This window comes from Sinocyclocheilus rhinocerous, unplaced genomic scaffold (assembly GCF_001515625.1).
Source record: "Sinocyclocheilus rhinocerous isolate Xijiao unplaced genomic scaffold, SAMN03320098_v1.1 scaffold1160, whole genome shotgun sequence".
In the NCBI taxonomy this organism is placed as follows: Eukaryota; Metazoa; Chordata; class Actinopteri; order Cypriniformes; family Cyprinidae; genus Sinocyclocheilus; species Sinocyclocheilus rhinocerous.
In genome coordinates, this window is record NW_015635060.1 from 64,208 (window position 1) to 77,095 (window position 12,888).

A 12,888-nucleotide genomic window follows, 5' to 3' on the forward strand; every position below is an offset into this window, starting at 1 on the left:
TTTTGCATTCAAAATACATTAATAACAAGTGCAAAAGTGGCAAAACAATTAATTTAAGTGTCAACAAGAGAGGTCGACCAATATGGGTTTTCCTCTAGCTGATGCTGATATTTAGAAATCAGAGCAAACTATTGCTCTGATGCCGATTCCCCCCCCCACCCTAATTCATAATAATAATAATAATACATGGCTCAAAACTTGCAATTCATTTTATGCCAGCAGGAGGCGCTTTTGGAGCGGGAGATATAGCTGTTTCCCCGGTAACGGCTGTAATCTAATAAGTGCTGAGCTCACAAATGCTACTTTATCAGGCATTACAGTAAAGCCGAAATGAAAATGAAATCTAGCTTTTCTGGTGGGTTCTTTTCGAAGATACATTCATATAAAAACACCTGCGCCGCATTTTGATTTTGAAATGTGCATTGCTCATGTTTCAACGAAGCCTTTTGGAAACTCTAGCTATTCATGCCGGTCAGTTTTGATATAGTGACGGGCCGCCACAAATAACTAAATGTATGGGAAACACTTGGACAATGCTATAAGTCAAATGGCCGGCATAATCTAAGTAATAATAATAATAATAATAATAAAAAAAAAAACATATTAGCGGTGAAGTGGGGCGACAGGCTATGTCAAATGCCCGGTAACGGCTGTAATCTAATAAGTGCTGAGCTCACAAATGCTACTTTATCAGGCATTACAGTAAAGCCGAAATGAAAATGAAATCTAGCTTTTCTGGTGGGTTCTTTTCGAAGATACATTCATATAAAAACACCTGCGCCGCATTTTGATTTTGAAACTGTGCAGTGCTCATGTTTATTCAACCAAGTAGAAGTCTTTTGGGAAATCTATTTGTGGCGGTCAGTTTTGATATTGTGATGGGCCGCCACAAATAAATCATTGTATGGGAAACACTGGACACTGCTATAAGTCAATTGGCCATAATCTTAAGTGATAACAAAAAAAAATTACTCATATTACACAGCGGTGAAGTGTCGCCCGATTACATCAAACGTCATACGCTCACTTGGTGTCATCATGAAAACTTTAAATATCTTGCCTTCGCTTTCATTTCGGTCCATCTCCAAAAAGACATAAAAAACTAAACAAATGATTTACAAGTTTAACATGCGTTTATCAAAGTAGAAAATATAATTAGTGCTCTTGAAATACGAAATGGAGGCGGGTCCGGATTGAATTCTCTCTGGATCCGGACCGGAGTCCGGACTTTGAGAAGTGCTGGTTTAGAGGTTTCCAATTAGAAAACCATGGTCCAGGTCAGAACCACAAATCATTATTTATATGTATTTCATTTATAAATTTTTTTTAATACCCTGTTCCTGTACATGCCCTGACAAACAATTTTAATTGGTTTATTTAAAAATCATTTGCGCAAGCCATAATACCATATAATTGCTCTTGCAGTAATTTGAAATTTCAATTCATATACTACAAATTCACATCAGAATCAGTTTAAGGGATGATTGTTTGGACATTTACTGGGAAGGAAATGTAGAGATTAGACCTCTTGGAACTTATTAATACCCCTAATTAAATACCCCTGCAGAGGATGGGCAAAGAGCCATTAGCCCAGCATTTTTATCAGAATGTTAGACAGCTCTTGTGACTCCATTAAATTCATTCCGCTTTGATAAATCATTAACGGAGAACACCATAAAAGACTGTCGGACTCCAGCCTGTCTCAAAGTCTAGAGACAAGAGCGTCGACTGCGTCCTTCATTCAGTGTATTGGTGCCTATGATGTTCCAGAAATCCAGAAAGCATCAATCCCTTAATTAACGTCTGTGTGGATGTTTAAAAAAAAACAAAAGCCAGATATACAGTTAACAGTCCAGCCCAGCTAAAATCCTGTGCAATCCTGGAATCCTTTTCTTTGAATAAGACAGAAAACATCCTGTCAGTGTTTTCACTTTCACAGAATAGACATTTTCTGACAGATGAAGGCAGGAACCCCAACTCAGCAATAGTCGTTTTGTACAGAAAACAGCAACTTTAAGCTTGAAATCTGGGCAGCAGCACATTTCAGATCTGACAGGGCTATTGTTATTGTTTTTTTGTTTTTTTGCACTTTGCACCCCTCTGGAGACCCATTCTCGTTTTGGAAAGATTAATGACGAGCCTCGTGGCAGAATTAATGCTGCTTGTTGCAAATGCCCGCCGACTGGAACCCCTCTGACATAATTCAAAGATTCAGTTTCACAAACAAGAGGGAAAAAGCTTTTGTTTCTCTCACTCGTACCTCCTCTTTGTCGGATGCACCAACACACACACTCGCGCGCACGCACATACACTGGCAGTCACCAGATTTTGAGAACGTTGGCAGACGCCTCAGTTCTCGGGGGAACAGTGAGTGGGAGTGTTGGAGAGAGAGGGACAGATAGAAAGAGAGTGTAAGAAGAGGAGAGAGGGATGGAACAGTTTACATATGAAAACAGTGATTATGTGAAGCCTAAATTTTGCTGCGTCGAAAAGGTACGTCTGCAGGCGCTTCTAAACTTCGTATTTTGGTCTTAAAAATCCATTTTTACATTTAAATTCTTAATGCACATTTAATTTCTTAGTGCATGTTTGACCGTTTAGCGTCGCATGACACTGAGTGGCTGCTGTTAGGGGCTAATTACTCAGCAGCGTGTTTGATTGCGTGCTAGCGGGACATGTGTTCGCCGTTGTGGTTAAATAAACTCCTTTTGAGATGTTCTCTCTCGCGCACACATGCATCCCAACACCCCCCACCCACACTGTGCCGTGGAACGAAAGAGCGTGTTAATTGCATGCTTCGACATGCTTGTCTTTCTGTCATTCTATCTCTTTCGTTTTCCCTCCTCTGTTTGTATCTCTTTCCCTCTCAGCGGCCCAGCCTCTGTTTGTCGAGGAGTGCCAGGGGAGCAGATTGCATGAGACTAAAGCCTGGAATCTGTGAAAAAGGGGCTATAAATAAATAAAGGGGGTTTAATTAAGAATGTGTTCGGCGTGAGGCTGACAGGGAACGGGCGGTGTGTTTGGCATGCAGGGAAAGAATATAAAGACGGTAGATGCTGAGGCATGTCTGAGCGCCTCCTCGCTCGGAAACAAAGTGGGAGGAACACCCCTCCTCCTCTTTCTCCCTCCATCTCACCCTCCCTCTCTCTCCTTCCTCTTGTTATCATAGTGAAAGAGAGGATTGGATGGGTGGAGAGCAGAAATCTGTGCATGTGTGTGTGTGTGTGTGTCCGTTTGTCAGAGCTCATTTGTACTTCAGCTGTCAGTCAGAGCCTCATGGCGCTGCCGCGGACATCCGATACAACAGTCTGGTCTACACTCGGAGGTTAGTGATGGGCTTGGAGACAAAGAGAGGATGGATGTGAAACGCTGGAGCTCAATTGTATTACAACAATGAATTACACAGGATACTTTGACACGGTGAAGGTGTTGGATGGATAGATAGATGGATGGCAGTAAAAGAGGAGTGGTGGAGCTGACAGCACTCCTTTAGTGATGAAGAGGAAGATTTTCAGTGCAGCAACATGAGGCTGTGCTCTTGTATTTCACGCTCAGGCTTTTTCTAGCCTTTGTCCAAGCATGGCTTCAGTCTCTTTGATTAAGAAGCATTTATTTGTGCTGAAAAATTATTATGTCTTTAACATCTTAAAAAAAACAGCAAGGGCTGATAATTGTTTGAAAATGTCTAGTTTTTTCAATATACAGTAGGATTCAAAAGTCTGAGACCACATTGAAAATGTTTTTTTTTCATTTAATCCTGGAAGTAAAATTTTAGAATTTAGAAAAAAAAAAAAAAAAAAATGTAAACATGATATAAAATATGAAATATCTAAGATTTGGGTTACACTTTATTTTAAGGTTGTTATAGAGTAATTATTCATTTAAGAACTGAGTAATATAAATTAACACCATGCACTTGCTATAGGGTTAGTTGCATGTAATTGTGCAAAATTTACTGTTATTACTATAGCAGTAATAAGTACATGTAATGTGTAACAACGATACTGTATAGTGTTATAGTGTTACCAAGATTTGTATTAAGATTTGTACTATTAAAAAAAATGTTTAGTATTTAAAATGTTGTAATATATTAAAGTTACGGAGCCCTACACAGCATAAGGGGAAAAAATAGGTTTGTTTATTAATTTGTTCCCTCGTTTTAGCTGAATTGTGGACATTTAGTGTCCGATCATTTAGTCCGTTTAAACCCCTCCCCTTTTAACAATCGACCACATGCTCGCATTCAGATCTTGGATGGATAGAAGCACTACTTCTGTCGCTACTTTGTTTTTATTGTGACTTTAAAATGCGGGCATGATTTAATTACAAAATGGGAACAAATTAAGTCAAATTCTTAATTCGTCACCAGAATATAATGATTAGAACACGATCATTGGCTGCTGTTATTAAAGCAAAAGGGGCAAAGCAAAAACAAAGTTAATTTAAGTTTTCATTCACATTGCTATACTCATAATTTGTAATGAAAGATGTTGTATTAAATTAAAATGTAAAATGGTCATTTTTGTTAGTGGTCTCAGAGATTTTGGGCACCTTTGTAGCTGGTAGGTTTATATAAACATGTTGAGCTGATAGTTAGTATTCAGTTTACATCCTCTATGTCTCTATCTGCCCTCTATACATTCTCAGCGTGTCGGTGTAGTCAGTCAGGGCTAGTTTATGTGCCCTTGTGGTCTTCAGAAGAGAGTTTTTTGGTGTATTAGACAGAAGCGCTGTGAAGTCTGATGTGTTTTCCACTCTCCCCTCCTCCTCTCGCTCTCCTCCCTGCTTCCTTTTGTCTCATTTTGGCTTTCTGACTCTCGGTTTGTCTGTCTTTTTCTCCCTCCCTGTGGGTAGCAGCATACAATAAAGATGAAGATGTATGAAATATAGATGTCAAGGGGCAGAAGGGGCTACTAGAGTAAGGGTTGGAATATCAGGTGAATTGTGGAGAATTGTTGGTTATTTTTGCTAGTGGCTGAAATTGGTAGGATAGCCAGGATAGCAGTGCTTTAATAGACTTCCTGGGCTTGTAACCATATGCTACTGGTAAGATTTTTTAATGTTTATAAAGTAGGGCTGCACGGTTATGACAAAAATCATAATTGTCGATTATTCCCTTAAAAATTGTAATTGCGATTATTAATTGCGATTATCACAATTTACATTGAATTATGTTTATACCATTGTTTGATGCAACTGCATGCTGTATTTTTATATGAAAATAAACAAGCTGAAAACACTCTTAACTGAAAATTTTTTAGTGCTTTTCCATGGTATTAAGCCTCAAATGTCAACTATACATCTAAATTATAAAAAAGTAAAAATATGAATGGTATTATAATGTTATACTAAAACTAAAACAATGGAAAAACCCTTAAGATAACATGTAGAAAGAAAAAAAACATATCTTAAGCATGCCGAATAACATAAGTGGACTTTGAACGATTAATTGCCGCTTTGAACGATTACGTAATTGTGGCATCCATCCATTAGAAATTCGATTAATTGTGCAGCCCTATTATAAAGTCTCTTATGCTCACCAAGGATGCATTTATTTGATCAAAAATCAGTAATATAGTGAAATATTGTAACAGTTTAAAATGACTGTTTCTATTGTTGTGTATTTTAAAATGTAATGTATTCCTGTGATGACATTACTCTAGCCTTCAGTGTCACCTGATTCTTCAGAAATCATTCTATTATAATGAATTAATCATTTCTTATTGTTATCAATGTTAGTTTTTTTTTGTGTGTGGAAACGGATACACATTTTTTTCTAGATTCTTTGATGAATAGACAGTAAAAAAAAAATTATAGATGTCTTTATTGTCACTTTTGATTAATTTAACGCATCTTTGCTAAATAAAAGAACTGATCCTAAACTTTTCTAAACAGTACTGCAAGTTTTTAATGATTTTGTCAGGAAAGGTACTGACCCTCTCTGCTGACAAACTGAATAGTAGAAGATGAGATTGATAAAGCTGTTGTTTAGAAGAAAGTCAAATCAAAGGACAGTTACCTTGACTTGAGTCCTTGTGTGAAAGTGCTGACGGTGGAGGAGGGGGGAGAGAGGGTGGCTTCCGACACAGAGTGGGTTTCAGTTTCCCATCATCATCAGAAAGCAGAGAGACCCAGAGGGATTCTGGCACTGATGAGAGCGTTTCATCCTCATGCTGTTTGGCATTCAGTAGGGGTTAGTGTACTGGTCAACAGGGATTTTGGACTAATCTGCCACAGTGAACCAGACCCGCTGTGCTCAAGTACACACTCAAATTACTGCAGAACTAGTCTTTTGAAACATCCCTTAAAATCTGTAATCTTTAACCCGGGATGAAGAGTTTTTGGCACATAGGCTTTAAAACAACACATGTCTGGCACATAGGCTTTAAAACAGTCATAATCAACCTTATCTCACATAGCCAGTCCTTTGACTTGAGACAAGCCGTCTGCTCCCATTTTAGCTTATTCTGACCAAGATCCGCTTGTTTAGACAGGATGAGACTGACATGCTAAATGACCAGACAGGCAGCCACAAAAATGACTTATGGGTGGTTTATCTAAACTATAAACTATAATAAACCAGTGTGGAAATGCAAATAAAATAAAGGCGTGGAATTTTCAGAGGCTGCAATTATGATCACTGTGGTATATTTTAATATGTTTATTTTATCTACTGTTCAAAAGTTTGGATTCAGTGAGATTTTTAAGTAATTAATACGTTTATTTAGCAAGGATGTATGGAATTGATCAGAATTGACATTTATTATGTAAGAAAGATTTCTATTTCATATTGCAGTTTCTATTAATTGGAATCCTGACAAAATGCATCAGTTTCCACAAAAATAATAAACTGTGTGACACTGAAGACTGGAGTAATTTTAAAACATGTTAAAGTCGAAAACAGCTATTTTAAATTGTAATATTTCATAACGTTACTGTTTTTACTGTATTTTTTGATCAAATATAAATGCAGCATTGGGGCACTTTTAAAGAGACTTTAAAAGATTTTAAAAGACATTTTTACCGACCAAACTGTTGGACTGTAGTGTATAAATTATATATTGTTATGAGGTATGAAGTGATGAACTGATGACAGTTTTAGAGTCCTTGGTTATTTACATATTTAAATATGAATAATTTATGACTGTGTGTTTGTAGGGGCTGTACGGAGGAGTACGAGATGAAGATGATGGAGCAGAAGGGAGAAGCGGAGCCAGTGGCTGCAGGGTATCGTGGTGGGCAGCGAACCCCACTATGGCGCTGGGACAGCCATCTGTAATCTTTAACCCGGGATGAAGAGTTTTTGGCACATAGGCTTTAAAACAACACATGTCTGGCACATAGGCTTTAAAACAGTCATAATCAACCTTATCTCACATAGCCAGTCCTTTGACTTGAGACAAGCCGTCTGCTCCCATTTTAGCTTATTCTGACCAAGATCCGCTTGTTTAGACAGGATGAGACTGACATGCTAAATGACCAGACAGGCAGCCACAAAAATGACTTATGGGTGGTTTATCTAAACTATAAACTATAATAAACCAGTGTGGAAATGCAAATAAAATAAAGGCGTGGAATTTTCAGAGGCTGCAATTATGATCACTGTGGTATATTTTAATATGTTTATTTTATCTACTGTTCAAAAGTTTGGATTCAGTGAGATTTTTAAGTAATTAATACGTTTATTTAGCAAGGATGTATGGAATTGATCAGAATTGACATTTATTATGTAAGAAAGATTTCTATTTCATATTGCAGTTTCTATTAATTGGAATCCTGACAAAATGCATCAGTTTCCACAAAAATAATAAACTGTGTGACACTGAAGACTGGAGTAATTTTAAAACATGTTAAAGTCGAAAACAGCTATTTTAAATTGTAATATTTCATAACGTTACTGTTTTTACTGTATTTTTTGATCAAATATAAATGCAGCATTGGGGCACTTTTAAAGAGACTTTAAAAGATTTTAAAAGACATTTTTACCGACCAAACTGTTGGACTGTAGTGTATAAATTATATATTGTTATGAGGTATGAAGTGATGAACTGATGACAGTTTTAGAGTCCTTGGTTATTTACATATTTAAATATGAATAATTTATGACTGTGTGTTTGTAGGGGCTGTACGGAGGAGTACGAGATGAAGATGATGGAGCAGAAGGGAGAAGCGGAGCCAGTGGCTGCAGGGTATCGTGGTGGGCAGCGAACCCCAGTATGGCGCTGGGACAGCCCACCTGGTACACACAGCTCTGCTCAGCGCTGGACCCCCAGCGGACCCCCACCAGTCCCCAGCCGTACACACAAAGCCCTGGTCCCCATTCCATACAGAGAGCCCCAACACATCTCTGCTAAAAGGTGAGACATTTCAGCATATAGTTAAAATCTCAAGGAAACCAACTATTGGCCAGATCTGTTGGCTTTGTTTTCTTCTCACTAGCTATTTCCGTCTCCTCCCACAGGCCTGTCAGTTACCCAGAGAACCATTACAGTGTGTCTCCTCTTACCGGGGACAGAGGGATGCAGTACAGAAACCCTTCGGCTAGTTTCTCCAGTCCAGGCTCTGGGTTCAGCTCCAGCGCACTGGGGGTGCCGGGACTCAGCGGACCCTTTGTCCACTATAAACCCACTCGAGACGGGTCAGTTGTTTTGTTTTTTGAAGCTTTTGCCATCAGTACCTTACAACACTATCATCTGACTTGTCAGTTGTTTTAGTTCAGCATATGAGAATTCTGAGGGATTCACACACTAAAATTCATAGATGGGCCATTCATCGGCAACTAGGGCTGATATTTTTAAGCATTTTGACAATATAGAGATATACACTCAGATTATTGCCTAATAAATCCTGTCAGGGTGTTCATCTGACAAAATGAATTGAACTTCCCAACACTGTTTGCTATCAGAGACATTATTGAAATATCTGTATTGCTTTCATATTGTGTAAACATTCAATATCTTTCCCATAACTGTTGGGAAAGTGATACAGAGCAGAAGCAATAAATGATAGCGAGGATAGAAATGAACATCTTCAGGCGCTGTTTACCGTCATCGGTGGGTGTGTCTGATGGTAAATGAGAGGCTGTGGTTGAGGCATGTATCAGCTAGACCTAAACTGCTGCTGATTCACAAGCCTATTGTGTGTTTGTGTGTGATTATATATGTGTATAATGCAGAGGTCATGGCATGTACAGACTTTCATAGTGCACTGTTGTGTCCTTGATGGTTAGCTGCCCTGTTCAACCAGAGGAACTTGAATGTTTGGGTTTTTTTGAAGTTAACATACACTGAATGGTTCACAATAAGACTAGGAACAAGAAAAGAAATGGGCAAAAAAAAATCATGTTGACTCTGTATTTTTCTGCTTTTCCTAGTCACATGCATTTATATTTAATGTAATTAAAAAAAGTAGGTCATTGATTAGCATATCCTGTTGTTCTGCATCTAAATTAGGGCTTGTCCCCTCCAAACACCATCCCCATGACAAACACCTTAAATATTTATAGAGCTCACAAAGTACTTTATTAGCAAGATAATTGATTCTGAACCATATTTTAAAATCTGCATAAAATCGAAATGGACCCGGTTTACTTTGTTAGCACACATTACTAGCGATATGGTGAACTTTTAATCTGTGCAAGAAAAGTTAATCTACAGAACTAAATTGTCTTCGTAATATTTAGTCAACACTTGAAAATTTGCTTCCCTTCTGGAATAGCATTCATTTTCTGCTGACATCAGTTTAATGGCCTGAAGCAGAACATCCTTAACCCTTATTTTCCAAACTTCAGCTTTCTGTGAGCTAGAGATTATTAGGACTGTCAAAAAAAATTTGAATTTCTAATATTCGTCGAATTTAAAATAGAAATCCACATTTGAATGCAAAAACGTTGCATTCGAATTTTAGGTGTGCGTTAAGAAGGCTGCTTTATCAGTGGCGCACGAGATGCGATGACGATGTAAGTGTCATTGCATTTTAATGTTTTTGTTAGCCTATCTAGTTGAAGTCACTGGATGCGGCGCTGCTGCATTGTTAATTACAAATATTGCGGGAAAAGAGAACATCAATGCGGATCTTGTTTACGTCAAAACCGAAACCAAGCCGTTCACACAGAATGCATATTTCCACTGTCATATTCATGTCATTTTCACTGTGTGGTGTATGTAAAATGAGTGTTACCTTGGCTTTATTTGAAAAAATATGATTCCCAATGCACACAAACTTCCCAGAATATGGAGTGCTCTGTTGGTTACAGTTTACTTCCTTTTCAATTATATTTTTATTAAATATTTATTTATTTGAGAAAAATACTTTGTCATCTAAAGTATAAGTATGTTTATTTAGCAAATTAATTTTTTAATCCATTTTCAAATTATTTCAAATTTCTTTAATATTAATGAAAATAAATACAATTATATCGGCTTTATATCGGCCATCGGCCACCCTGCTTTCCAAGATATCGGCATCAGCTGTTAAAAAACCAATATCGGTCGACTACTAACTGAAATTATGCCTTTTAAATTAGAATATAATTCGAATTTTGAATATACTTAAGTACAAAATTCGAATTTAGTTTTTCAGCCATTTTCACAGCCCTAGAGATTATAATGCAATATTCCATTTCACTTGGAAATACGTTTTAATATTAAAGTCAGTTGCAACTTACAGCTCACATGGTGTTTAAAGTAGGGATGCACCGATACCACTTTTTCCAGTACTCACCCGATACCGATACTTTTATTTTTGGTACTTGCCGATACCGAGTACCGATACTGATATTTTTATTGCATTTGTACATTTTTTAAATATTGGGTACAGAAACCAAAAGGGTATGTATAATGTTAGTTGGTTAACTTCATTTATCAAATAGATACAGTCCAATATTTACACAACTATGAATACTTAGTCGGCAACCCTTAGCCTCAATGACAGCCTGTAGTCTCCTGGGCATGCTTTTTCCTGAATGTTTTTACAGTTTAAAGTGCATTAGGGTGTTATAGAGAGTTGTTGGGGTACTGTGAGTCTGTTAACACAGTACCCCAACACTGACTCTGTTTATGGTGGTGATTCAGCGAGATGTGCTAATGAGTGCTATTATTAGTCCCATCAGATTCAGCCATACATCACCACTCAAACCCACAAGGTGACAAGTGACAGAACACTTGGGTTGCAACAGACTTTGGATTTAATGTGGCATGTGAATGATGCAGACGTTGCTGCAGGGTGTCAAAAATGACCCTGTTTGGTTTCTTAATACTCATAATGTGTTTGATTCATTGGTGCATGTACCAAATAAAATGTTTGGGTTGTCTGGACGTACATCACAATACAGAACAAAAGATCTGTCTGTAATTTCGTTTCATTGGGACTTTAAAGTCAAATGTCTTTATCTGCCTCTGGGGCAACTTTCCTTTTCGGCTTTTGTGTCCACACTCCCCTTCAACCACCTGTCATACACAAACCCTTTCCACAATCCAATAAATTCTGATGACTAAAATCCCATCCCTTGTTATCTGTGAACAGTATTTCATGTTGACTTCAAAACTGCTGTAAGCATTTTCCACTGTTTTGCTAACTCTAACCACATGTCGTTCTTCCAAATCCCTGCTCTCCAATAAAATGCCAGCCAACTTGATCCAAGTGGTCAGAATTTAGCTGGTTAACATAGGTTAAATAAGAATGTATTTAATAACATGTTAATATTTGTTGTGTGTGTAGGTTTGGGTCAGTCCAGCGGCCTCTCCAGCCATTTGATCCACACGTTACAGTCGATGTCTCTAGTGGAGAATCATCATCTGGTTTCACTAGCCAAGAAAGCACGATGGAGCGCAACAAGTCAGGTAAACAAACATGCATAATTCAAAGACATTTGTGACCATGGACCACAAAACCAGTCATAAGTGTCAATTTTTCAAAGGAGTACCAGTCCTTAAATAATGACTACTGTAAATGTGTTTTGTGTACCGCCCCATCACTTGAGTGCCCTCTGCTGGATACACTGTAAATATAGGCTTCTTTACGAAAACCATTGGGTTTCACTGGTGATCACTGGTCATTATTCAGGCATTAATTGAGTCTTGTTATTGTTCACTAAAACAAAAATGATTAAAAGTAATTTTCTTTATTGAAATAAAACAAAATGTAAATATTAGATGGAAAAACTCCAACTAGAAATAAACTAACTGAAATAAATAGAAGTTAAAGCTGAAGTACAACAATAAAACTAAAACAGAAAAATAAATTAAAGCTAAATAAAAAATGTAATTAATTAATTTAATTTAATAATTTATGCATTTAGCAGACGCTTTTATCCAAAGTGACTTACAGTGCATTCAGGCTATACATTTTTTACCAGTATGTGTGTTCCCTGGGAATCGAACCCACGACCTTTTGCGCTGCTAATGCAGTGCTCTACCACTGAGCCAACATGAGTTTTTTTAAATAAAAACTATTTAAAAAATACTAATACAAATGGCCAAAGCAAAAAATTACTGAAACTTAAAATGAAATCTGAAAATATAAAAATAAAAGCTAATTCAAAATATCAATAAATACTATAATATTATATAAATAATATTAAAATAATACTGAGTCTGATAGAGAAACACAACAAACATCTGATTATCAAGCACAATGAAGAGTGTCAAACACTCACAAAATAAGGGCTGTTCACACTGACAACCAGGTTAAAAACCGACTGGAAGCAATTCATTTTGAATGAGTCACTGATTTGTTTAGTAAAGTTTAACAAAAGTGATCCGTCTTCTGTAAAATACTAAAGTTAGGTTAAGACAAGATGAAATTTATCTTTAGATGTTTATATAACATTCTAAAAAGATTAAATATTGCTTTAGTTTGAAACTTTCAGGGTGCATGTAAACAGTTTTG

General features: G+C 37.1%; 1 protein-coding gene across 1 annotated transcript in view; it reads left to right on the forward strand.

Moving 5' to 3' along the window:
* The window catches only part of LOC107746578 (signal-induced proliferation-associated 1-like protein 3), a 62,111-nt gene that overhangs the window by 39,661 nt on the left and 9,562 nt on the right, over nucleotides 1–12,888 (forward strand). The window contains exons 10-13 of the mRNA XM_016560840.1: nucleotides 7,159–7,235; nucleotides 8,198–8,357; nucleotides 8,462–8,638; nucleotides 11,719–11,840. Coding sequence (XP_016416326.1) covers nucleotides 7,159–7,235; nucleotides 8,198–8,357; nucleotides 8,462–8,638; nucleotides 11,719–11,840 — 536 coding nt within the window. The remainder of the gene's footprint in view (nucleotides 1–7,158; nucleotides 7,236–8,197; nucleotides 8,358–8,461; nucleotides 8,639–11,718; nucleotides 11,841–12,888) is intronic.